At 51.7% G+C, this 27,270-nt stretch overlaps 1 protein-coding gene across 2 annotated transcripts in view; it reads right to left on the bottom strand.

Annotated features, from left to right (window-relative positions):
- CNTFR (ciliary neurotrophic factor receptor) overlaps positions 1 to 27,270 on the bottom strand; it is a 169,299-nt gene that overhangs the window by 14,348 nt on the left and 127,681 nt on the right. For both annotated transcript variants that reach the window (XM_085213734.1, XM_085213733.1), the window contains 2 exons: positions 5,891 to 6,008; positions 4,809 to 4,975 (listed from right to left, as the gene is read on the bottom strand). In XM_085213734.1, coding sequence (XP_085069860.1) covers positions 4,809 to 4,975; positions 5,891 to 6,008 — 285 coding nt within the window. The remainder of the gene's footprint in view (positions 1 to 4,808; positions 4,976 to 5,890; positions 6,009 to 27,270) is intronic.

The raw sequence follows: 27,270 nt of genomic DNA, 5'->3' as shown, positions 1-27,270 counted from the left end.
GGCACCATCTCTAATTCCAAGCATGCAGGGGAGACTCTGGGGTTGGGAAGAGCCTGACAGAGCTCCTGCAATGCACTCAGAGCCATCTCCTCCCTGCTGGCCCCACGGAGATGACATCTCCACAAGGGCTTTGCTTCCTCTGGTCAGTGAAGGTGGCAAGTGAGCTGCAGGCTTGAAGCTGTATGGGACTGGGTGCTCATGTGGGATGGCACTCCTGCAAAGAGATTCATGTGCATGGCACTCACTGCCACTTTGCAAGGGGCGGGCTGGAGCTGGGCAGTGCAGGCAATCAGTGCACGAGGTTTTTGGAGTCATCACATTTGAGAACAGTAACTGTGTGAGGCAGGCAGGAGCTGCGGTGGGAGGGATGATTTGCTGGGACTGCAATGCTGAGCTACTCCAGATGGCTGTGTAATTCCCTTGCTCGCTTTGAATCCCTGGGCTTGGGCTGGACATCAGCTTCCATCCATGGGGCCTTGGAGACCAAACACATACGGAAAAGTATAAATCCAGTGCCGGCTCACTGGGCTGGGTTTGCAAAACAAAAATCTGTTTGGCTGAATGAATGTAGATGAAAGCAAATGTGGCTCCACAGCAAGGGATAAAAACACGAGGGTGGAGATGGACGGAATGGGATGTCACAGCTGTAAGGAGAGCCCTAGCGTAACTCAGGGAATGGGAAATGCCACCGTGGCAGGTTGGAGGAGAGCAAGGAAAGTGGCCTGATGCTGAGGGAGGAAATCATCCCTTCATTTTTCAGGGACGTGACCCCCTCACATTAGAGGAGAGCTATGCTGGCTTACTGCAAGCGTGGCAGAGCTGCCGGTTGCAGTGAGCCTTCAAACATCACTGCGTCTTAATGGGAAAACCATCACGAACGCTGCGGCTGCCTCCCCACGTGTCCCCCTGGCTGTGGGACTCCTGCCCAGGCCTAAGAGAGGTGCAGCAGTGCCAGCCCCTCCCAGAATACAGAGCTGGAGCCACTCCTGCCACGTCCCTCCATCGCTGTGGGGATGTGGGAGCCAGTGCATGGGGATCTACATCACCTCTGCAACTGGTCCAGTGCCTGACCTTGAAGGAGTGCTTCATCCTCCACAGCATCCCAAGTCCCTGCTCCCCGCTCCTCCTTCCCCCAGCCTTTGTCTACCCAGTCCATTTAGACAGCAAATTGCAAGGCAGGGGCTGTCTGGCTGTACATCAGCGAGTATAATGGAGCTGTGTCCTCAGCACAGGCCCGCAGGCAGTAATGTAATATAAGTAATAATAGTAATAATAATAATAATGGACGATGGGCATTAGGCTGAGTATTGGTTAAGCGGCTGCAAAACCAGATGTAATATTATCCTGCAGAGCTGACGGAGCATCTCCAAACATTCCAGAGAAGGAGACATGGGATTTGGCTGGGAGGCAGCTTCCAGCTCATTCTGCTTCGCTTTTGGGTTCAGAAAAGGTTCTTGCGGTTATCTCTGGTCTTTGGAACAGGCCAGGCTTTGCCTAAAGGCTCTGCAGGCTCACGCTGGACCACAAGTGCTCATCGAAGGAGGTGCTGCCTGAGCACACACCGTGCATCCATCCTTCTGCCCCATGATGAAATGGATGCCTTGCGGCCGTTAAATGTCCCCTGGCATTTTCCCTGAGAAGAGGGACATTAAACTCCATGTCTTAGCCAAATGTCAGTCTACGTAATTTAATTCTGCCTCCCTAAGTAGTATGAATTGAACTGACCTTCTGTCTAGGCAACTGTATACCCGTGCTCAGAGACTGAATTTCTTGCAGGGGACAGCACGTTCATCCTCACACAGCCCCTCTGCAACACTCTGTGTGTTCACTGCCCCGGAGATGCAGTGGGGACAATCGTACGACCTCCTGCCTGGCACCTTCCTCTGCCTCAGGCCCTCTCCTCTCTTCCTCCAGCCCTTCTCCCTCCTGTCTAGAGTCTAGAGATGTGATGCCTGCAAGGTTTTGCACAGCCCTGCTCTCACCATGTTCACCTTTATTAATATTTATACCTTTGCAGAAAACATAATTATGAAAACAATTTCCAGCAGCGAGACAGAGCAGGAGGCAGCCCAGATGTCCTAGCAATGAAAGATGGGGGTCAGAGGGCTGGAAACCTTCTTCCAGTCATCACTAGGAATGGAAACACAGAGCAGCCCCTTGTAGCTAGCTGCTAACAGGCAGCATCGTGCAACCTTCAGCAAGGCATCGGCTCCAGATATCAAAGAAAGCACCAGTCATGTTCCACTCAATTAGAGTCCATCTTCCAAGCAGCTGGGGAAGGGATTTGCTGCTGAGGATTCTGGTGGAAAAGGAAGGAAGCAAAACCAAAAGAGATCACCTCTTCCCAGGGGTCTTTTTGTGGTTGGCCAGTGGGTGGTCCCAGCAGGCATGAAATAAGGACTTTACACTCCTGAACCTTTTGTAACAAGTCAATGAAATAGTTTTGTTTCAAGCCTGAGGTTTCTCTGCACTTCCATCTAGCAAGGCAGAATTCAAAGATGAACTCTCTGACTGGTGACATCTGCTGGGCGCTACCAACCATGGTGGGGCACAGGCTCTATCCTGCACTGCTGCAGTTGCAGTTGCAGAGAGCAGATGTCCAGGAGGTGCAGACATGCAAGGCAACCTAGGGCTCTCCTCCCACCAGAAGCCACCCAGGCAGAAATGCCAAGCAAAATACAGTAGTGCAGCACACTTGTTTTAATCAAAAAAACGTGGGGAAGGCCCAAGGAGAAGCTCGATGTGGGTACATGGCTGTTGATGAGTTCATCCTGAAACATCTCTGATACGCCTGCTGTCTGCCTGCTTGCTCACCTCTGCACTACTTACACACTACAGCTGTAAAAAGTCCTAAGGGGAAAAATTTCACAGCCATGCAGAACGTGGAGATTTTAAGGCTGTAATATAGTGAAGCACTCTGCTGTCCCATCACCCCTTCCTTAAGTGCCTTTGAGCATCTGCCATGGGGTACTGGGGGTCTCACACCCCTGCAACAGCTGGAACACATCTGGTGAAAGGCAGTGGTACTGCACTCATGCTAGCACTGGCCCTACTAATTGCTGCTCTGACCCAGCTGAGTTCAGGCTCCTGGGCTGGATCTGGATTGTGCCGGTGCTGGGCCGGGTGCGCTTCCCGGGAGGGATGCTCTTGTTTGCTGGAGGGGGACCGGCAGATTCCTCCTGCAGAGGTGGTGCCGGCTGTTTTACTCAGGAGTGGCATCAGATGTTCTCCAAGCCAGGCAGGGCATGGGTGGGATGCAGATATTACAGGAAGATGCCCTGAACTCCTGGCGGAGAGAATGCAAGGAACTCAGAAAATGCACCTTAATTGCTGCCCTGGGTCTGTTGTCCGGAGGTTACCTTCATTTAAGGAGTGTATCTTCCACAAAGACAACAATTTCCATTTAAAAACACCCAAGTGACTAAAACTCCACCACTGCCCTTCTAAGCTCCTTGCTTTGTTATTAATGTTCACAGTACACCAAAGAATAGGAACTTTGGATATGAATCACAGCAGTGGGGATACAAGAGGACAGTCCCAGTCCCTGCTCCAAAATAATTTCCCTGCTCTGTTCAGAACTGGCATGTTGTTTCTTGTTTGATGTTTTCCTGGACTTAGAGTAGAAAGGGAAAATCTGTGACAGCAGTGGAGCTCTTCTATCTGCACTGTGGCAATTCTGGCTGCTCAGGACTGGCACACGCAGCATGTCCATAACACTGACTGACTGCTGGCTGCCTTAAGGGATTCATTTATTTGATTCTCTGGTCCAGTAATTGCCTCATGTAAACAGCAAATTGTTTTTTGACTTATTCCTGAATTCCCCTCTCTCATTTTTCTTGCTCTTCGAAAATGGACAATCTTGTCTTCTCACCAGCTATGGTTTGCCTTTGGCGGGTGGCAAAAGCCCTGTGCTCAACTCCCTGCTTTGCCACTTTCCCTGCTTGCTCCCTGCTTGCTCCAGGATGGTTCATTTTTGGAGGAGTTCCATCAGTAGAGCTGAGCCCCCTCTGCCTCTACTGGTGCCAGTCGGAGGCTGAGCTGTAGCCTTGCAGAGGTCTGGGAGACAGGGCAGCACACATACAGGGCTATTATGGCATCATGGTTGCTCCTGCTGCCTTGTAGAGCTCTGCTGGGTACTTATGGCCAGGGTGACGCAAAATGCTCGAGGACCACAGCAGCCACAGAGGGTCAGTTTTGCTACCACGTCCGGGCTGTGCCTGTGCTATGCATGCACACGTAATTGGAATCTGTCTTCCAATGCTAATTCCTGCAAATTTGCTTCAAACATGAAGAAAAAAACTTCTATTTTAGCAATATTCAGAGGTGTGAGAAGGGAGGTGCCATGATTCCCCAGTCCTCTGCCCTGGTAAGTGACAGCTGCTTCCACTGCCCCTAGCTAAGAGAAGCTTAGCGCCCCAAGAAACCTGAGATCACAGAGGATAGGACGAGGCAAAACATCAGCGACCACATGGGGGCTGCCCATCTGCACCCTGCCCTGCTTCCCAGGATGCCCAAGTGTCAGTATCCCCACATGGCAGCCCCTCCACCACACACACCTCAGCAGGAGCACACATCCCACAGCAAAACCCAAATGCCACAATCCTGGTAATGGCAGGGCCCAGAGGATAGCGGGGCTCTGGAGAGATGCCAGCATGGCTCATACCCCAGCTCTATCTCATGCATGGGCAGACAGAGACCTGGGGAGCCTGATGCTTCCCACGCCCATTGCTGCAGTGGGAGATGCAGTGCACAGATCAAACCGAACCCAACACTGGCTCAGAGAGGCCAGCTGCTGCTGCGGAAGTTACCTATGGCGAACTCGTCAAAGGTGAGAGTGGTGGAGTTTTTGCCCAGAGCATTCGTGACGGTCAGAGTCACCTTGTACTTCACTGTTGAGAAGAGCTGGAGGTATCTGATGTGACACCTGTTTTTGGGGAAGATGTCCTTTTCGCAGACCATCTCTCTCGTGCCATGTCTGGAAGTAGGAAGAGAAGAGCGATTAGCTACAGACCAGCACTTAGGGTGGGAATGCACCCACACAGCTGAGAGGAGCAGTGTGGCATACACACTCTGTGCAAGGTCCCCAAATGCCAGAACCCCTTCTGCCATCTTCATGGGAGAGAATTTTGCATGAGGATCTGTTACTATGGATGGAAGTCTGCAGAGAGACTGGGTGAAGGTGTTTGTGCTGGCCTCCAGAAATTGCTGCTGCTCTTCCACTGTTCAGCTGCAAGGATGAGACCTTGCTGGGGCTAAGGTTGGTTCTACCTCTCCTGTGGGAGGATCAGGATCTATCTTCTTTCTGCTCAGGAAACAAGTCCCAAAAGCAATTAGGACGGTAGCTCCAGGACACCTGCACAGGGCAGACGGTGATGCCAAAATTGGCCACAGCCAGTTTTCAGGAGGCAACCTGGCTGTGCCAAAATTGCTGAGAAACAGAAGATATAACCTCCACCACAGAGAAGTAGTATGGACAGGATGGACTTCAGGGGCACGGAAAGGGGATCTAGGAGTTGGCCTCAAAGCCTGGAGGCCCCCAGATCCAGACCTAGACCCATAGGTCGCTCTCTAGAGCTTAAGAACTCTAGTTAATGTCCTAGGTATTGGGACTTCTAGGCTTCAAAGCTTCCCTCTATGCCTGCCCTTAGGTCTAAAGGATTTTATGCCTTATATCCAACCCTGTAGGCCTTTAGGATTCCAGGCCTCTACATTGGCAGTCACTTCTGGGGAAATGGGATCTTCCTTGGGACAAAGCCCCCATGCCAAGCAGGGATGTCTCTGGAGCATCCCTTCTAGGGCACTGACAGTGCGCACTCAGCTGACCCAGAGCACTACTTGGAACCTGCTGTGGGCTGTGGGGAACAAAGTGCTTTCCCTCCAAGGCACTTACATGACAGAGATGTTGAAGGAGTTGGGGATGTAGGTGGGGCTGGGCAGGTGCCAGCTGCAGTAGAAACCCTTTGGATAGTTGTTGGACCGACACATCAGCACTGGCTCTTTCGGGGGGACTGCCAAGGAAAAAGAAAGAGGAATTATTCATCCAGGTGGACTTTATCACCAGCTCCTATACATGGAGAGGTCTCTCTCCTTCAAGCACACACCCAGGTCCAGCTGAGAGCTTGCCTCCTCCCCCAGCAGGTCACCAGCTCTGATGAGATAAAGGGTGGCAGAGAAGGTTGGCAGGTACTGGGGAAATTATCTTTGAGATCGCTACACAGAGATGTTTCTGATGGGGAGGATGTGCTGCTCTCTTGACCCCATTAAGCTGCAGTGCTCACGGCTTTCTCCATCATGTCCCCAGGGAGTGCTAAACTTCTTGTTGAGGGATGATCCTCAGGAAGACCTGAGGTCCTTAAAGGGATGGAGAAGGATCGCTTATGACAAGATGCAGAGAAGCAGCCTGAAACCAGCGGGGAAAATCCAGCCCTGCAGGAACAGCTGTACTATTGCTCCCAGCAGCGAGGCAGAGCATCCTGTCCCCAAGTGTTCATGCTGCACGCGGCTTTCCCAAACATACAAGCGAAGATCACAGCATGCAGGAGTGCAGCAGAGCAGCAGGAAGCCTCTGTGAAACACTCATGTGGGAGGAAGAACTGTGATACCTTTCTGCTGATAAGTTTTGCCCTTGCAGGTTAGTAACACGCTAAAATCACTGAAGTTAACTCCTTTCAGTACCTGCACTCTCCCATTGCTAAGAGCAGCATCATGGCATGGCACCTTGGAATAAGATTAACTCCCTTGGCTGGATGGGGGAAACTGAGGCACAGGGCTTGTGCATGCCGTACTGCCCCGGGGCAGGATGGAGCGAGGAGGCAGCACAGAACGGGCAGCACAGGCAGGGTGTGGGATGCAGAGGGGTAGGCACGCTGCTCTGATAGGAGATGTGTGTTCCCCCTAATGGCTATTTCAGCTTTCAGATGGCAGACGAAGGCCAGAGCCTCATAATGAGCCTCCCAGGTAAATTATTTAAGCAGATTCTCCATAGCTAATCGCAAGAACAGAAACAAGGGCCTTCTCCCCACTACATCTCTGTTCTCCTCCTCCTCCCATGGCCGTCCTTAACCCCTTCCCTGCCCCACAGATACCCTAAAGGTGAGCCTGCGACAAGCTGAGGACAGCATCACCGTTGCAGGGGCCAACAGGAAGGCTCTGAGGGCCCCTGGGAGATGTTTCCGAGGGGTGAAGTGGCGCAGGGGACTTCGGGACAGGCTCTGGTGTCCCAGCGACCGCGCGGTGGCAGTGTGGGCTCACAGCACCCGCCTGGCACGGTGGCCGTTATGGGGATGGGAATGGGGCTGGGAGTATGGCAGTGGGAGTGCTGGGAGGATGCCGTGGGGCTCTCCTACTGCGCTCAGCGCCGCACAGCTCCTGTAGGACAGAGGGAGCCAGTCCAGGCTCTGGATACAGGACAACGCCGATGCCCTGCTCGGTGCCTTGCCCTACCTGCAATTAGCCCGGCTGATAATTTATCTTTGCAATTAGACCAGATTCAGCTCTCAGCAATCTCTGAGTTGGCCTCGTGTCCCTGCCTTGCTTTGCTAGAGACACAGGACAGCTCGTTGTGCCCATTCCTATCCCTGCTCTGCAGCAGTCTGCAAAGAGGCTGCATCTCAATGGGCACCCTGGGCACCACGCTGGGGTCAGGGGCAGGGACTCAGCCCCTAGCTTCTGTGCTTGTGGCAGCTTCAGTCATTCGGCTGCGGTGCCTTTAGGCATGAGAGGTGGAAGAGGAGCCCAAGAAGGGAGATGGAACTGCCTGAGTCTCTGCTTCCATCGCGCCTACTCTCAGTCAGTGCAAAGCCAGGCTGATGTGCCACCTGGAAATGTGGCTGTGGCACCTCACGGCCCACTGTGGCCATGTCCCCAAGTGTCACTAGGGAGGGAGTACCAAGCCCTTTGTGAGATGTGATGGTGCACCAAGAGAGGGTCACGGGCACCTTTCCTGAGCTGGTGGCAAGTCCCATCACTCTACACCAGATGGTGGCCTGCAACCCTGCTCCTCTCCCAGCCTTGGCAAGAAAATCCTTGCCAGCACAGCTCATCCTACCCATCAAAGGATCTTACAGACAGCAAATAAAATAGCAGGCTCCAATCGATCCTGCACTCCATAATGCTGTCTTTGGAGGTGGGCCAGGCTGACGGCTGATAGAGAGAGCAAGAAAGGCAGCAAAGGAAAACTGAGCCATCAGGGAGCATTAAAGGCTTTTTCTGTCTTGAGGATCTCAGAAGGCTTTGGGCAATGTGTCTGGGTGCACAGAGTCCAGTTCCACCCTTCCTTTCCTTGCCCCACCAGGCTGATGTCCAGCCCTGAGCCCCTGCAACCCCCAACCCAGTGGTGGCCTCACATAGCTCCTAGAGCCCAGGCTCAAGGCTCAGCCTCCTGCAGCACGGGCACTTCTCAGAGGCACATGGGAGTGACCGCCTGCAGCCTCCCTAATCCTGACAAATATTTACTTCCCTGTCGCCTTGTGGAGCTGCTGAGCTCCATCAAGGCACAGCTCCTTTCCTCTCGCTGCAAACACTGCTTGCCCTCTCTAATCTGTCTATTAACCTCTTGCATGGCAGGAAGCCACCTCTCCCACGTGCTCTGCTGACGTCCACTCTGCTTGCCCGGTGTGGCTAATGCCTGGGCCACGGCTCCTTCCCAACCCCATTACCTCCATCATCCCCTCTGCACAGCTGCTGCAAAAAGCTTCAGGGGGTGAGCAGGCTCATGCCACTCACAGGAATGCATTCACTTGTGCAATTTCCTTGCAAAATGCACAACTCCGTCAGGTAGTATAATCTGTTCAAGCACCATTACCGTGCTGCAAACCCTGCAGAAGATCCATGTCAGGGATGGGGCTGCCCTCCTCATCCTGCACTGTATCCCCTTGACCACTTCCCTTCTGGCTCGTTAGGAATCACTGATGCCTGAGCAGCGCCAGCACTCTGCCTGGCTGGGGACACCACAAGACTTCTCCTGAGGATTAAAGTATTCCTTCCTAGAGATACTTTAAGGAAGCCCAGAACAGGGTTCTGTCTCTCTTGCCACCTCTAAAGCCCAGATGCCTTTGTACCCTGAGTCCCACTGAGAAGGGAAAAAAGTGTAACCGATCCATTTTAGAAACCACTAAAAATGATCTACAATAGCTTTTCCTAGCCTTGGTAGGTCATGAGATAATGGACATTAAAATTGTGGCATTTTTATATATAGAAAAGTTATTTTAGGTCATTTTTAGAGGTTTCTGAAATGGATCAGTTGTAATTTTCCTCTCCTGCTGAGGGCTGAATGTACTAAAGATGCCTTGTTCCACAGGTGGAGGGATACAAAAAAATAGTACCCATAAAACTTTTAAGAGGTCTCTAAAACACTTCTGTAGGAGGTATTTCTTCTCTTTCACTTGGGGCACATTCAGACCCCGGGCTGCAGGGGATACCGATGTTACAGTGCGCCCGCGGGATGACCTGCATAACTCATCATCCCCAGTTCATGCCAGGAAAACCTCCAGGGCCCATGACAGCATTGTGTGCTCACGCCAGATCTCCGGCTGTTACACAGCCCGCCTGCATGCAGGCGTGCTGCCCATGCAGGGGGCAGCTCAAAACAGTGCTCACTCCTGCCTCTCCTCTAAAAGCCCCTTCTAACCAACGATGGTTTTTGCAAGACCACCCCCACCTTGTAGCAGCACTTGGCTCATTTGCAAGCAAGTGTGCATAAGTAAAAATGCACCCAAGTGGCCAAAAGCAAACCTGAGGGCACAGCAAGGACCTCGCCAGGTTGGAGACACTCGCCTGGAGCAGAGACACCAGCATGGCATGCAGGAGCAGCAGACCAGCATACACACCTGCCCATGCCCATCTGTTGCACACAAACTGGCGGCAAACACTATGCATTATTTATCTAATGCCACTTTTCCAAAATTGCCTGTGTAAAACAGGCTGGTAGGAAATAACAAAGAAAATGGCAATGAATAAATTATATTTCTGCTGCCTGGCTGAGCAGGGGAGCATCCATCAGCTGCACACCTATGTGCTCCCAGTAGCACCGCTGTCACTGGCACAGTCCATTCGGCTGCCACAAGGGTTGGGATGTGTCCACGTCCCATTGCTAGAGCAAGGAAAGTAGGTGATGCTTTGATTTTGTTTCTCTTTGGTCTGTCATGCCTGGGCTGTGATGTTCCTGTGATAGGGTTTCACTCCACTCCCAGATACATGACTGGGACTTTTTCCAAGTCACTTTAAGCCACCTCAGCCTTAGCGAGGGATATTTCCAGGGAACATTCTCCCATTTGGAAATATGCACCAAAACGAGATCCCTCTGGTACCTGAGCCATCACAAGATGTACCAGAGATGCCCATGTCCAGCTCCAAACCCTCCTGTGACAATATTAATGCACACACAAAAACTCCAGTTCTTCCCTGGGACGTTCCCAAATGGGTCAGGGAGACAGTGGCCCTGCCTGTTCCTGCTGCAGGGACCTGAGGCTGTGACTGAAGTCCCCAAGACCTGCTGCCACCTGGAGCTGACTCCCCAGCTTCAAGGAGAGAGAATTTATTCCCTAGAAGGTGCCGAATAAAAGGGTGGACTCAGCAAAAGATAAATTTCTTAAAGGCCCTGTTTTACACTGATTAGGGCTCATAAACCAAGCTATGGATTTTCTCATTTCCCTTGCAGAAAATTCACACCGAGAGGCAGCGCTGTAAATTTGGGGAAGAGGCACACAGCATTACTCACCCGTAACAGAGTTCACAGCTCTGCTTTAAGCGCAAAGCACAGTGCAAGCTCTGAGCCCTAAAAGCCACCTCTCAGCAGGCTGGAGGGATGAGTGAGAGCCTGCAAGTCCTGCAGGTGACCTTGTCTGGGATACAGGTGTCACTGGGACCGCTGCACTGGGAGGGTGCTGGGGGGTCCCTGGGACCCTGATGTCCCTGGGGCCACGGAAGCAGAGAACTGTTTTGCCACCAGCCTGCCCTCTGTCAGAAAGCACGGAGCAGCTTTGCTCTGCAACAGTATTAAATATTGAACAAAGGCAAGCAAATCTGTTATCTGGGATAATTGGGAGTAAATAAAACATTTAACCAAACCAAATGCAGCTGTTTCTACTTGGAGCCAGCACAACAGCGGGGAAGCCAGCTCAGCTACTCCGTGTCCCTGTTACGGCAGCTGATTATTGGTTTGTGTATAACGGTAGCAGCACCAGCTCTCAGATGAGGACAGGACCCGCAGGGCTGCGTGCCCACAGGAGCAGGGTCTGGTGGAACGGGAGAGCGGGATGCAGCCACTGGAGCAGCATGTTGGGCACAGGGAGACCACGGCAGGGCTGGGATTTGCTCTCCAGCCCGGGGAGTTCATGTCCAGGCCAGCTTTCCTCCCCCAGCACCTCTGCGAGGAGATTTGTGTGTAACATAAACCACTTCAGAGCCAGGTCACTGGTTCGCACATAGCCTGGGGCAGGAATGACCAAACCTCCTTACCAGCTGCTCAGCAGCCTCTGGGACCCGGCGTGCTGGGACTCCAGCCAGGTCCTGTGCAGGGAGCAGTGCGCATCCGCGAGGTATGACCCCAGCAAGGAAGGTGCTGGCAAATGGAGACAAAGGGATGTAGAGTGTGTCCATAGCACAGGTCTGGAGCATCCTGGGTTGTTCACTGCTTGCTCACGTCTGGGATCTTTCTACCCTTCTGACTTGGCAAACAGAGCTTAATGTATCCCCCATAGCCCTCAACCAAATGCCCCTCTGAAAAGGCTGGGAAGAATGCAGGGAATGAAATCCACTTTATCAAAACAATCTGTTTCCAAAGGGGGGCTGCAGGGTGGGATGTTAATTATCCTTAATTTCCCAGCCCCATTCTTCCATCTAGGGTGGAATGCATTGTGCCAAACTGATGTAGGGACCAAGTGATCCCTTGTACGTGGACATGTCTCCCAGCACCTGTTCCTCACCTCAAATTGCTCATGGCTGGTACATGTGGGACCGTATCACAGCCCCTTCCTCTGGAGAGGAGTAGCCATCCCCACCTCAGATATCCCTCAATAAAAGGTCTGGCTGATCCAGAGCTACTCCAAAGCATTTGTTCGCTGCTGTGCTCAGTCTCATCATGAGCCACATAAAGACCCTGTGCAGAGACCTTCTTCACAAACTCTGCTGGAAGCAACAGCAAAGGAGCATCCCTGCATGAGGATACTGGAGAGCCTGAGGGTCTGTGCCATGGTTCTCCATGCCTGTGGCATTTGCTGAAGGGGACTCAGAATCTCCCTTCTCCCTCTTTTCCTGGCTCCAGGCACAAAACCCCACAGAATCTACACCACGCATTTCCCCTGCCCTCTCCATCACCTTACTCTGCAAGCAAGCAGTCCTTCTTCCCCACCATTCCAGATGGAGAAGACAGGGAAAATACTTGGTGCAATCAGATGAAACTGAGACCATCGGCAGTCATGTATCCTCAGCAAAGCTGTCCCACCAGAACTCCTGGAAACAATAAATTCATCCAGAAGGAGCCTCTTGAGAGAAGCTACAAGCTCTCTGTCATGTACAGAGCAGCGGGAAAGCTGCGAATATTACCAGCTTTCACTCCCAGCTGGGGAAGAGCAGACTGCCCCTGACAGCAGCAGCTTTCCAGAATTGCCTTTTCTCTCCTCATCCTGCTCAAGTGGCAGCCTAGATGCATCCCCAGCTCTGCACTGCAGGATGCTGTCCCGCCAACCCATGGATAGGTATCTGACACCACAGGGGATGGAGACTGAGGAGAAAGAGATTTATAGCTTTCTGCAGGAGAGAAAGAAATGTATTTGTGCTTCTCTTCTCTTCATTCTCAGCATCCCAGGACTCTGCCTCTACCCTCCAATACTCATTTCTCAGCACTGGTGGCTTCCTCCCCCTGCCAGCTGGCAAATGAGCTGCAGACACCTCGAGAAAATGGCTAAGCTGGAGCCAGAGGTCCCCCAGGACACACTGGAGTCAGCTGTAGGGAGCTCACATATTACCAAATTGTGCCTCATACAGACTGTCTCTATGCTGTTCACACCCCAAAGCCACGTGAGTCCCTGTAGCAGCAGCCAGCCTCACTAGCATGGCCAGCAAAGCCACCTGGCTCCTTCCCAGATGTCCTTTTGCATAACGTATCCTAGAAAATCCCAGCATGGACTCTGTTGGGGATGGAACCAAGATGGACACCTCTGCTGTTCAGGCTACCCGGGGATGCTGCCTTCCTAGTAAAGACGTACACCTGGGAAGATGCTCAATTTGTCCCAAGACATGAAGTCTCCACACCAACCCCTCAGTATCCATTCTCCTGCTTGGAGAAAACACCGGTCAGACCCTTGGCTAACAGCAGGAAGGTCTCATGCTTCAAGCAGAATCCTTCCCTGTACCAACAGCACTGTGGTGTTAGGTGGAAGCAGGCAGGAGGAGGGAGACCATCTTCAGAGCACCTCTGCAGCTCACACAAAGGGTGTCATGCAAGGGGATGAATGCCAGGAGGGAGCTTGGCTGTCCTGACAGGGTCAGCTGATGCCCCAGCTCAGGTCAGAGCACTGCTGACACGGGCACCTGCTTTTCCACATCTCCCCCATTTCCCCAGCCACACAGGGAGATGGCATCAGCTCTTCAGGGGACAGAGACAAAATTAAAATCCACACATCTCCAGCAGGGGAATGCTGATGGCTTCTGCAGAGAACACGGGAACAATGGAAGAGCATCCCAGGAGGAGCAGCTCCCCTTGTTTTCTCCCCATACCTTGGAGGCTACCTCCTGTCCTAAAAGAGCTGCTTTTCACTAGTCCTGTATCCTCATCCTTTCTTAAAAGCCTTCTTGTTACAATCCTCATCTTGCTCTCCGTTGTTTTTTTTTTTTTTTTTTTTATATTCAGGACTGAACTAGGCTCTGGCCTCATTCTTATCTAACGGCAATGACATCCTTGGGATGATATAATTCACACAATCCCAGACGTCACTGCACTTGGAAATAATAGCTGAATCTTTAGCACAGATGACATCAAGGGTAGTCCCATTATTCAGCCCATCTGTGAAGAAACGGAGCTAAAAAAGGCGTTTTGCTTTATAAAAATGATGCTCCTCTTGCTCAGACCACAACACGAGAATTAAATCCCTAGAGCTGGCAAGAGGCAAACCCCATGAGATGCTCCTGATGCGCATGGCAGCAGCAGCAGCTTCAGGAGCTCAGGGAGCCCCTTGCCACCCACCTGAGCTCTGCAAAACAAAGTGAGAAGCGCTACCTGGCAAGATCACTCCCAGTGACTGCTTCTGACTGCTCTAATTATCATCTACAAAATATTTGCAAGGTTTTCTTCATTTCCTCCCCTCCTTGCTTCCCTCAGTTCAGCATCCCACCACGTTCCCTTAATCTCCCCTTTAGGTCCTACACCATCTTCTAATCCTTTAATCAATTTTTCCCTGCAGCCCCTGTAATTTATCAATGACCTTTGAATGGTGAGACACCCAGGAGTGAACACAGTATCCCAAAGCACCATCTATCCTTACAGCCCTCACTGCATGCAGCCAGCAGCCGTGGGCAGAAACAATGCCTTTCAGCAGCTTCATAAGCATCATCTCCTTTTCTTCCATAAGAGAACAAATAAGAAGAAATTATTTTTTTTCTGCTCTCTGCTCCAAAGCAGTGGAATGGCACTGCTCATCCTGAGATGAAGGGCTAGAAATTAGGAACGGACTCCAAGACCCGGGGATTGGGGTTCATCTTCCTCTTCAGAAAGGAGAAGTTTTGCAGAAAAGACAGGGCTTTCTTCTTGTGCCTTTTTTCCCCACTCTCCAAGGTCAAACAGTCCTGGACTCTCAATAAACTGTTGCAAGGGCTCCAGAGGATTTCAGGAGGTATTTGATCGGATTTCTGCAGGCTTGAAGCATGACTTCACAGGTACAGAGGAAAAATACCCAAGAGCTTTGGAGGGAAACATTATTAGAGTCACTGAAGGATTTTTCTGCACTCTCTGAAGCGTTGCACAGAAAACTGCAGAATAGCAAGTCCCGTGCTTTGGACCTGGCTCTTAGATTGGCACAGCCGGTGGCAGAAGGGTGCTGTGTTGTCTCTGCCCTGCCATGGATGGGGCAAGGAGTGTTGTTTCTTGCACTGCAAATGCCCCATGCAGCAGGGACAAGCCTCCCCTCGACGCCATGGTGTGGCTCAGCATCCTCCTGAGAACAGGGGATAGGTTCAATGGCAGAGATTTGGCTGTGGGTAAGAGCTGCAAGGAGGTTATGGGGAAAAACAAATGGGTTAGGGCAGTCTTGGATATACCTAAATATTTTGCCATCCTCTCCTGGAATGAAGAAAGCAACTCTGGTTGTGTTAATGCCAGTACTGCTGGGTCTGTAGCCACCAATAGTGTGGGGAAGAAGATAGCACACCTGGTGTTAGGTGAGTTATTTAGATGAATCTGTGGGGTGAAGCCCGGTACAACAGTATTTGGGGCTTGTCTGCAAAAGGGGAGGTGCTGGAGGCACAATTTGGTACCTGCCTCACGCCCCAAAATTGCACATGGGCATCTTCCAACAGTGGCTCCCACAGCACCTGTGTTCTAATGGCAAAGCAACCCAGCCATGGCCCAGTGTAATGAGATGCAAATTAATCTTGAGATCATAGCGCGCGCGCACACACACACACACACACGTCTCAGTGGCTGCATCTCCTGCTTTCTGCACTAATATGGGCTGGAAAGAACTGGAAAAGGACCCATAGGACAGAAGCACGGTCTTTGTCTCTCCTCCCCATCCCAAAGCTTTACTTGGACTCTTGGGGAAGTTTGTAGCTTGAATGCAGTCCTTGATGTGAGCCAAATGGGTTGCAAATGTATTGGCATGTGTTGTGTCATCTGTAGCGGTTAATAGGATCCATTTTCCAAGGAAGGGGAAAGAAAAGGAAGAAGAGGAGGAGAAAGCTTAAATCTGTAAAACAAACGTCCATCACCCCTTCTGAAGCACTAAATCCGTGGCAATAGATTATATATGAAAGGTTGGTCTAGAGCAATAATCTGTCAGGGCTTCTCACAACAATGCAGCTGGATTCAGATGTCAAACTAAAATACTTAGCACTTAATACCCTCAAAGCCTTGTGCAAAGAATGGATGCAATGCTGGCCCCCGGTGGGGTTATCAGGAGATTTGTCTCTGATTTCACTGGCAACAGCCCCATTAACACACTAATTTTCATGAGAGGGTAGGGGACCACCCTGCCTGGTGGCACCTACACCCTCACCACACTTCTTCCTCTCATCCAGCACCTGGAAGCTGGGTAGAAGTGATGGATGGGGAAAAGCCACCCGAGGAAATGGAGGTGCCGAGCAGCTGAGGTATGGCCATAAGTGACAGAGGTGTGAGCTCTCTCTGCCCCATGGGCATCACCCCAAAGGGGGTGCTCCAGCCCTGCCCTCCCTCCTTGACCGCTCGCCTTCCCTTCCACTCCAGCAGATGTTCTGGGTCCCACTCCCCGGGATGGATCCTGGCTTGATTTATTACTGGACGTGACTTCTGGAGTTCGTCAAAGGCACCCGCCCCCCCTTCCTCTGCCTTTCTCCACACCCTTCCCATTTTGTTTTACGTTCACTTTGTGGTCTCCCCACCATAGCTTGCAATAAACAGAAACTCATTTCCAATATAAACAACTGCACACTCTGCCCCGGCGAGCTGCACGACCCTGCCTCTCCAGCTCCCCACCCCGCACTGCTTCAGGCTCTGGGAAAACCGCTGTTTCTTCTGTTTTTTTTCACCCCCCACCCTCCTAGCCCATTTCATTTTTTTTCCCCAAGATTTATAACGTGCCAGTCGGAGTCGGAGTGGTCAATCCCACTCCACGTCACGTAAGTGCTATTACAAGTAACTCTATCTCTACGTTTTGGTAAGGAAAGCCACCTGAAATTCCTGTGCAGAGCACACAGTGAAGAGCTGGAGATGAGAGCAAGGCTCTGCCCGAGGCAGAGATGGCGATGTGGTCCTGAGGATGGCCCTGAGATGGGGGTTGCTTCGTAAGGCTCAAAACAGGGTTGAAATTAGGAAAAAGGGATGGTTGGTTGCTGGGATGTGTTGGGATGCCATGCACTGGGGCCAGGCCGTGCACACAGCAGGCTGCATCTGCAAAGCCCATTTTCCTGCACAGCTTTAACTCAAAGACCCCGTGATGACCATTTCAATCACTCCTCTTCACAGGACACGTGACAGCCTGCAGCAGTTCTATGACTGTATATAGGAGTGCTCCTTAACCTTGCAAACTTGAGGCCTATTAAACACCTTCAAAAGTAGGTGGTCACTATCTGCAAAGCCAACATGGCACCAGGTGAAAAGCAAAGGCTGGATCCAACCCTCCTGACCCTCCAATCATAGAGGCAATCAAGGAAAAACTGAGAAATGGTAAATGAAAACAAGGAGAATGATCTCACCAAAGAATCCATTGGATTCCACACTACTGGAGTATTTCACATCAGGGCTGAGCCTTCTCCTCGCTGCTCTGCTGCCCTTTGGTGAGGTGCATTGGCCAAGGATGTACCAAGGAGATGTACACACCTGTCCCTGACATGGCATGAGGGTACTCAGGTCAGTCACTGGGACAAGCCAGTCCAGGACCACCATTTTTTTAGGAGCTAAACATTTAATTCCAGGAAAGGAACTAGTCAAAGCAGCCTATAGTTTCATTTCTGCTGGGAAATTAAAATAAACGAGGAAATGAGGTGAGTTAGTGGTAATCTGAATCCTAGAGGTTTGGCTGGAGAATATCCTAGCACTGCAGGCTCCATGAGTGCTGCTAGCACCCATATCCATGCTGCAGATGCTCTCGGATCGAGGATGAATAAGCTGCTTGGTGTCAGAGACTGGTAACCAAGACTGGGGCCAGGCCATCAGCCGTTCTGGCTGCATGGCAGAATGGGAAGAGCTTCACCACCAAGTGTTGTGCCTGGGTAACTCTCACCTTCACCACCAGTGCTCTGAAAACCAGCAAAGCCGCTGAGATCAGGGGATGCATGTGGTGAGCTGGAGATGGATGGAAAGTGACACCTCTGGACAAGTGCAGAACAATGCAAATCTGACTGCAGCTAAAGCCATCCTGGGAGAGGAGAAAGGTAATTTACAGAAAATACTGATCAGAGGTAGCCAAGTAGAGGAGGATCAGAGGTAGCCAAGTGGCAGTGCTGGCACATTTGGAGCATCTGCCATGTGCCAAATTGATGCTGGAGGGAGCCAGGATAGGTGTGTGTGGGAGCAGGGTTGGGGACCAGGATGCAGGTGCTGAGCTGGGTGCTCACCACAGCAGGATGCAAGCAGAGCATCACTCTCATCACAGAGTTTGGAGACCAACCCAGTGTGAGCGGGAGGACAAGCAGGACTGTTTCCAGCACTGCCAGGAGTTGTGGAGCCAGGAGATGGATGTCCGTGATCTCAGCAAGAGGCAGGGCCGTGGTGGAGGTCGGATTCCCATGCTGTGAGTCAGGCGCATTCCTCCCTAGGGTCACTGAGCAGCATGGGGCTTCGGTGGCCTCGGCTGCCTCCAGCCTCTGCATTTGCCATGATTAACTACGCGGAAGAAGCTCAGTTTGAGGGATGAAGCAGAGGCTAAGGGGCTCCAGCCAGCTGGGAACAGCTTCAGCCACTCATCCATGGGAAAGGGGAAGAGTGGTTTCTTGGCCACCCTTCATACCAAGAGTCCCTGTATCAGTGGGGTGTGAAGGGCTGATGAAATGCCACCAGCTCTCACTGCAGACAGTTAATCTGTGGTTATGGATTTATTGTTAGGACGGCCAGCAGACCTGCACAGCTCCTTGTAGCCATCTGTAGTTCTCATGGCACAGCCCAGCTGCAACACCAACTGCTCTGACCAGGATACAGGGTCATGTTGTGCCCTGCTTGTAGCTACAGGGGACTTGATGCAAGGTAACAGCCAAGCCGTGGAGATAAAATGAGTCTGAGCACGCAGCAGAAGTGCTTCTCCACTCAAATAATTTTTCTGCTTGAAGTTCTTTGTGTTTGTTTTTCTCTTTTTCTTCCGAGTGCACAGGAATCTGCCATTTTGCAGAGAAAGCCTCCCGTGTCCTTCAGCTTTCCCAGCAAACAGACCATCTGCAGGACCTGCAGCACAGCCATGCTGAGGTCGCAGTGTATTGCCAGACCTCTGTCACGGAGCACAGCCCTGCTCAGAACGCCTGGAGCAGCTCGCTCTGCACGGACGCCTCCAGCAGCCTGGCGCCTGCACCCAGCAGCCTGCGTTGAATGCAAGGCTCGCGCAGAGCACTCAGGCTGCATTGCAGTGGGTGAGCGGAGACAGAGCTACAGTGGGACTGTCTCAGGAGGATTGCAGAACGAAGGAGATGGGCAGCTGCCCTCCCCCCCTTCTACAGCTGCGAATTTTGCCCCTACTAGGAGTGGGCAAACTGCAGGAGCTGTGGCTGGGAGGTGCCTGGTGCTTTGCGAGGCACCACAGTACCTCAGCCTCCACTTGCACGCAGGGTTTGACATCCCCATAAATGATGTGCTTGTTGTCCCCAAATATCACAACCTTCCCATAGGAGTGGTGCTGCCCGTGCAGTGTGTGGGTGTTGCGCAGCCTGGCGAAGAAGACCTGGTGCTCCACAAACACCTCAGGGTGTTCATTCCAACTTCAAAAGCCTCAAATGTGGCAAAACCAACCAAGAAACAGAAGAAGGAGCCAAAACCTGACTTTCTGGTGCTGCACAAGTCCTGCTGTCAACAATTCCCAGCAAGCAGTGCCATAAGCCTGGTGTCCAAGGGGCTGATTCCTCTGTGACTCCTGGTCACAGGGTGCAATTTAGCCCCACTCACAAATACCTGCCACACTTCCAGCTTTTATTTCAGCTTCCAGACACCATGATGGGAGGAGAAAGCCCTTTAAAAGCCCGATTTCCAATAGATATCCTCATTTGGATTTCCAATAGCAAATCCTCAAACATTCTCCCTGCATGACAAGTTTTCAGTCAGATGTGTGGCTTTGAACCCCACCTCTGCAACCCTTCTCATTACCATTGGCACGCCCTGCATCCACAATTTTGGCTTTGTAATGTCATGCGCATCTCTGGGGAGAGCAGAGGTTTATCTTTTTGGCATTTCTCATTGCAAAGTATGGAAGGAGCCTGGGTCACTTGGTCACCTGAGTCAGCAGAAAGGGGCAGGGTAGAGCCCCCTGAGCCCCCTGAGACAGTGAACTTCTGCTAAAAGCACAGTGCTGGAGAAACATCCTGCTTTCCCGATATCTCTGAATTTGCAAGAAAAAACCCTTTCCTGGTTCATCAGTGAGGATGCTTTCCTGTCAGAGCTACAAGGTTCGGTGCTCTTCCCCAGTATGGGCAGAGCCTGGTGGGACAGCCCCAAGGGTGACAGCCCCGAGGGTGACAGTCTTGGGGCTGGGGCCAGCAGCTCTGGCTTCCCCTAGCATGGTCAAAGCCAAAACCAACAGAGGAAAGAGCAAGGCATAAACTTGTCATCGGCATGGCACATCAGCACGTTATGGATTTCCCATTTCAAAATAATGGATCCAAACTTGTGCTGCTGCCCAGCCTCCAGAAGGGCAGCACTGCTCCTGCCCATAGATTATGTTTGATGAAACCAAGTTAGTAGCGTTTTTATCTGTCAATTAGGAACCATGAAACAGTTATTAAATAGAGTCAGAGCCCTCCTTGCTGCTCTCCTGGGCAGCGTAGGAGACACATAACAGCCTGTAATGAAGCATTAAGCAGCAGCAGTTTTGTTTCTGATAGGATTGGAAATGATAAGGCAGAGAGGCATGGCCGGACGGGGGGAGCGGTACCCGGCTCAGCAGCCACATACCAGCAGCTGCTACAGGGAATATCAAGGCTGAAATTTCTCCCCACTGCCCACAAAAGAGGTCTCAGCAGGATGACTGCCTTGCTGCATTTGCTCCCTCAGCCCAAGGATGGGCTGTCTGCGGGGACAGAAATAGCAAAGGCACAAGCTGTTGCTGGTCACTCACTGCAGTGGATGCTGTCACAGCCCTCTGGTCACAGAGACGCATCCTACAACATCCCTCAGGATGCTGGCACAGCCTGGGGCTGAAGCATCGCCCTAGGCTAGGTTGGGATGTGAATCAAAATATTTTCCTGCCCTCAGGGTTTGACACAGGATAAGGCACAGTGGGGTGGTGGCCCCACTGGAGGAGATATTTAGGAAAGGAGGAACGCAGTGTCTCAGCAGGGGAAGGAGAAGGAGCAATATGACAGGGGCAGAGATGGATGGTCCTGGTGCCAGGTGATTCACTGTCAGCCAACCATTGCTGGCCAAGCTCCTTGCAGGGACACCTGGAGGCAGCACCGTTTGCAGCGAAGGGGACACTCAACGTGGGATGGAGCAAACCCTAACCCAAGTCTTCACTGCAAGGACACCACACATCTGGCTATGCCAAAGGGGTTCACATGCTTGTGTCTGCTTTGCTTTCAAAGAAAACTCAACGGCAGCATTGTTTTCACTGCTGGTGTTTATAAGGGAAGGGGCAAGTTTCCAGGGTTTTTCCTTTAAGAGCTCCCTTTGATTTCATTAAAACAAGTATCTCTTAAAACCACTGAAATCCCAAACCCAAGTGTTTAATTCTCTAATTTTCCAATTCATTAAAAATGTTCATCTGATTGATTTCTGGAGCATTTTTCTGAAGTTGCCAGTGAGCCACAAAATCCAGCTGTTTCATCTTTTCTCCTGACGGAAAATCCCCCAGGAATTCCTCCTCAAAATTACTGCAGCAAGGGTGCCCACCAGCTTCTTATCCACATACCAGCCTTCAGGCAGCAGCAAACAAATGCACTGCAGTGTTGTGCTGCGTTATTGCAAGCCAAGAACATCCATGCCTCTTTTCATGGGATCTTGCAGAGTTTCAGTGTTTGTGAGCTACTGGACAAGTTGCACCACTGCACCTAAGCCTGAAGACACAGCATCCCCACGGCACAGTCTGCAGCATCTGACCTTGAGGCTATGCCCTCTCCCCTCAGCTGTGCAGAAATGCCACTGAGACCTCAGCCCTGCAGAGACCTGAGTTTGGAGCAATGTAGCTATAGTAACAAACCGCTTGGGTCTAGGAGGAAATGATGGACAGATTTCTGCCTGACAGGGGGAGAGATGCTGGTACACTGCCTCCTGCGAAAACGCAGCTGGGAGAGGGACATGGAGGGTGCTTTCCCAGGGTGGGTGGTGGGCTTTGGGAATACCCTCTTGCACAGAGCATGCATCTTCTTCCAAATCGGGAATGCGGCTGCACACCCAGCATTGGGCTCTGCTCAGCATGTGTGGTGTGCTGGGGAAGGACAGACACAGCGGGGATGATCGATGCAATGGCTCGTGCCTACGGTGCATACATGGTGCACAACTTCCAATCCCTTCCCTGAGGTCCTCAGGGCAGGGGGAAAGCAGCCAAACCCTCTCCATGGCACCTCCCTGAAATCTGCCTGACAACAAATTCTCAGGGATTAGCAGTGGCCATATCCCGGTGAGAACAATATTAAGGGATTATGAGATTAGAAATACCATTTATGCCGAGAGGAATAACTCTAATTCTTATCTGATTGTCTACAGATGTCAGCAATCAAAGCGCCTCTTTCATGCAAAGCAGGGAGCGCTGGGGAGCGGGAGGTGACTCGGGCTTGGCCCCCCTGAGTCAGAGGAGAGCTAGCTCCTCCTGCAAACGCAGATTTAGCTTCCTTCCAGGAGAAAAAATGCTCAGCAGCATGCTGCATTTACCTCCTCCTGTGTCCCTGCCAAGCTGCCCATTCTGTGCAAGCTCCAGGGGTGGTGACACTACTCACGAACAATGCCAGCTCCACGTCCCCAGCTCAGTCACAGGGCATCCCACTCAACCTGCTGCCTCGTGCTAGTCCCTCTTGCCTTGTGCTGCATCTTTCTGCACAGCATCCTCTACTTTGGATAATGACAGAGCACCTGGGGTGCATGGCTTCCAATGGGCGATGCATCTTCTTATTCCTGGAGCGCTCAAAGAAGAGAAAAATGGCCCCAACCACACCCCGCACTGTGTGATGCACTCCTGCATCCTCAGAGCTACCTTCGTCCTATCCCACACAGTGATGTGCAGCACTTTCCAAATGTCCCACAGACGAGCTCCAACCACCGATTGCCAGAGTAGCATTATCAGGGCATCAATCAGCAGAAAAGTGTCCATGAAGCTAAATTTGCAAGACAGGGATACACACCTTCCTTAACTCACAAGCTTGAAGGCCATGGGAGAAAATTAGTTCATCTCACCTGACCTCCTGGGTTGCACAGGCCATTACATCCCTCTGTTACCCCTCCATTGAGCCCAATAACTCATGTTCAACTCAATCATCCTTCAGAGAGGCAGTCAGCCTTGCTCTGCAGATAACAAGCAGCAGAGGAGCCACCACGGCTTTTGGCAGTTTGTTCCAATGCTTAATCATTTTTTCTATTAAAAATATGAGCCTCATTTCTAATTCGAATGTGGCTATGCTCAGCTTCCAGTCATTGGCTCCAGTTATGACTTTCCTTGCTAGTTTAGTACTCGGTGTCTTCTCCGCTTGGAGGCAATTACCAGCTAGAATCAGGGCATCTTTCCAGCTCCTTTTGAAGCCACCAAGCAGACTATTTTAAGACTTCTTCCTTACAGCAGCTCCCCCTGCACTCTTTGCATCTTTCTTCACTTTCTCTGGTTTTCCTCCTCAAATTACTCACTACAGAATAGAAAAGGATAGTTCAGTTATAAGGAACCTTCACATACTAGCTAGTGCAACTGCAACAGACTGCAATGATGTTCCAGATCCAATCTGCAACAAGGTAAAATTGCCGCCTCCACACACATGCAGCGTTTGGTGGAGCTGACTCTACCTTGGCTCTGCATGCAGCCCCAGACTGCTCTGTCCCAACTGAATCTCACACTTTGTGCTGTCTCCCTTCTGTATATCTTCTTTGCTGTCTGCAATTTTGCTGTTTTTTCATCACAATTAAGCCCTTGGATTCCATTTGCCCCTGACTTTTATCCCCGAACCCCAGGTGCTAGAGATGGGAAGTAAGGGAAGGGAATACAGCAAAGTTACACCCGCACAAACCGTAAGTCATAGCCACTGATGGGCTTCTTCATGCCAGTGAAGAAGCCCATCACCCTTTTTCTAAGCAGAACTCTGCACAGATGAACTCAGCAGTCAGTGGCAGCCCTGAAGAGACTGCAAATGCAGTACTGTTCACAAGGACAAAAGTCACGCCCACAAACACTGCCTTTTTCAGATAGAAAAGGTGTGCATTGTTTCCTCTATCTGGAGGTGATCAGACTGTTGCTGGTGTGCAGGCGAGTCAAGTCTGGTTTGCAAATAAGAATAGCACAGGGGTCTATGGGACTCACTACCTATCTTCACGCTCTCATCTCCAGGAAGAGTGCAAAGATCTGACATGGGACCCTCCTTCACCATTTTTGTCCAGTGCAGCAGGTGAGCTGGGGTTACAGAAAACCCCTCTTTGTGCATCTATCTCCCTGATGCAGACTAGCAAAAATGACACGAAGGAGCTCCAATTCAGTAAGAAGCACCAATTCAATGCAAAATCCTTTTCTGCTTGCACACACTGCATTTTCTTTGCAAAAAAAAAAAAAAAAAAAAAAAAAAAAAAGCAGTGATGGTGCAGGGGAATGCAGCCTGGAGCAGACCCCCATGACACGTACCCTACTCCAGAGAGCTCTGTGTGCTGCAGGTGCTTTCCTTGGGCTGGGGAGCCCCGCATGGGGCTTTGCTCTGAAGCAAAGCTGGAGGAAACCCCACGCACCTGTGCCCAGCCTGTTTATGTTGGAGCCCGTGCAGGCTGGATCTGCAGATGATTTGGAGACCTGCCTCTGTGCAAGAGCAGCAGACCAGCAGCTGTGCTGAGAGCCCTGGTGGGCTCCTTCCTGCAGGGAAGACTGCCAGACTGAACACCACCCACGCGCTTGATAACACCAGAAAAGAGTCCAGCCCCTCTCCTCGAGACCCTCATGCCACCCCACAGACCACTCCACACAGGGCTTCTGCAGTTGTACCAGTGCTGGCACTTTGCAAAACATCCCATGCAAACGTGGTGCCCTCCTATACAACCACAGGAATCCCCAGGGGTCTGAAGGGCAGAGGGGGGCTCCTGCTTGGACTGGTGTGATTGGGAATTTCTGCAAAGAGCAGGAGGGGAGTAGAAGTAAAGCTGCAGCTGTGCTCAGCTCCAAACCCCCAAGACAAGATAAGAGAGAGAAGATCTGCATTCTCCTGCATGCAAGTAAGGGAGGAAGAAGTTAAAGGAAGAAGCTTTTGCAGAAAGCAAATGCACCTGGATGGAGAACAGGGGAGGTCAGGGATGGAGGGGTGAGTGGCTGTGGCAAGGAAAATACAATGGGTGGTGATTCTGGGTACAGCCAGCTGCGTCTCTCTCCTCTCCCTGTACACCTGAACTCAGCAGTGCAAGAAATCAAGCATCCTCTACTGATGCTGCTTACTCTATCCCCTGTATCTCTGGGCTAGGACACGTGCTCCTTGGCACCCAAATGGCTGCCGAATCCAGTAGCCAGTGAGCCAGTGAGAGGGGCAAACATCACTGTGGTATTCATAGGCTGTGCAGAGGAGATCATTCTGGAGAGAAAACAAGCAGCCGTCACCGCAGGGACGGTATCATAAACCATTTTAATATGGCATTTTGCTCCCCCCTCCGCACCGTCCCAACTCGAGCAAACACAGTCTTGTTTAGTTGGCAGTGAATGATAAAGACCCCCAGGGAGCAGGGGAGGGGGAGAAAAGGGACATCTGTTTAGAGCATTTCTATTGCGTGGCTCTCCCAGGCTATTTCTATCTCTTCTTGTCAAAATTTATCAACTGCGTAATTGTTTAAACAGCATTAAAGTGCTTGGAGCAAGAGCAACTGGAAATTGTCCTGCAGTTGCCTCTGGTACCGATGCTGACAGCTCGGGAGGGGACAGGGAGCAAAGGGATCCATCGGGCATGGGAACCCTCTGACTCCTTTTCCGGGGGGGAACACCACCCTGTCCTGCAAACAGTAGGAAAATAATCTCGCTTCATTCCCTGCTCTACTTTCCAGACCCACAACTTTTCTCCCCCTCCTTTCCTTCCCTCCCCTCCCTGACCACGCAGACCTGCTGTTAGCACACATTTAGTTCTTTTAAATTATTCACAGCGGGCGCACCAGCTCGGAAAACCATCACTAATGACAATGTCTTTCACACTGAAGTACATCGGCTGCTGGAACCTCACTGCTGCCTGGGTGCCATCACTGGGGATGGAGGGATGGAGAAGCACCAAGAGATGGGAAAAATAAGGGTTTATTGTCACCTTCCCTCCTTTGGAACCTGTTTGGTAGTGTGGTCATCCCTCCTCCTGACAAGCTGTGGGGAAGGCAGGGGTCCCCACCATGGGGCCTCAGCACCATGGGTCCCCGCAGACGTGTCTTACAGCTCAGAGACGGGCAGTGGCCGCATCCCGGCCCTTCCCCTCCATCACCTCCCAGAGCCGAGGACCCACCACAAGCAGGCAGCAGGAAGCTTGCACTAAATATTTTGACAGGGGGCACTTAGGAGAGGCCAAGATGAAATCCTTCCTGGTGTAAGCAGAGCCCAGTGCCGTCAGCGCATGTCCCCCAGCACGCACATCCCCGGCCCGCAGCTGCTGTCCCCTGGCCAAGGAAAGAGAGGCTCCGTCCCTCCGGCACCGCACATCCCTCATTCCTGGCACTGAGGAATAGGGGCTTCGGGAAGCTGTTTAGACTGGACTTGGGCTTTGCTAATTAGTAAGCTGTTTTCATCATGTTAACAAGGAATAAACAAACCTCAGAAGAGCGGAGGAGGCTGTAACATGGGACACTGGCATGGCACAGTCCCCAGAACCCAGCTGTACCATATGGAGATGGTGCCTCAAAGCTCTTCTTCCTCTTCTCCTCTCATCCCATCCCAGGGAGAGAAGCAGTCTGGGAGCAGATGGCAGCAAGCAGAGTGTGGGCAGTGGAACATCATTGTCGAAATGACCCGGTGAGAGGAGCTCCCAGGAGAAGCGGTGGCTTCTCTGTGACCTTGTACCATGGGATGCTCCTGCATGACTCAGGCTCAGTGCACAGTCCTCCATCACCACCAAGCTGCCATGAGCTCATGGGTCCGGATGGTCAAGCATGAGGCCAGGCCCCTTTGGATCATGGGGACCCAGGATCTCGCATGTGCTGACCTCCTCCCTGCTCTGGGGCAGACCTACAAGCGCTGCAAGTCCACGCTGCAGCACCTAATAAATGCCACGTGCCGCTGAGCCCCTCCGCCCCCTGCTCCCATGAGTGCAGAG

This window comes from Meleagris gallopavo, chromosome Z, assembly GCF_905368555.1.
Source record: "Meleagris gallopavo chromosome Z, MGAL_WU_HG_1.1, whole genome shotgun sequence".
NCBI classification, from domain to species: Eukaryota; Metazoa; Chordata; class Aves; order Galliformes; family Phasianidae; genus Meleagris; species Meleagris gallopavo.
The sequence above is the reverse complement of the archived record's forward strand: the minus strand, read 5'-3'. Positions and strand labels throughout refer to the sequence as shown.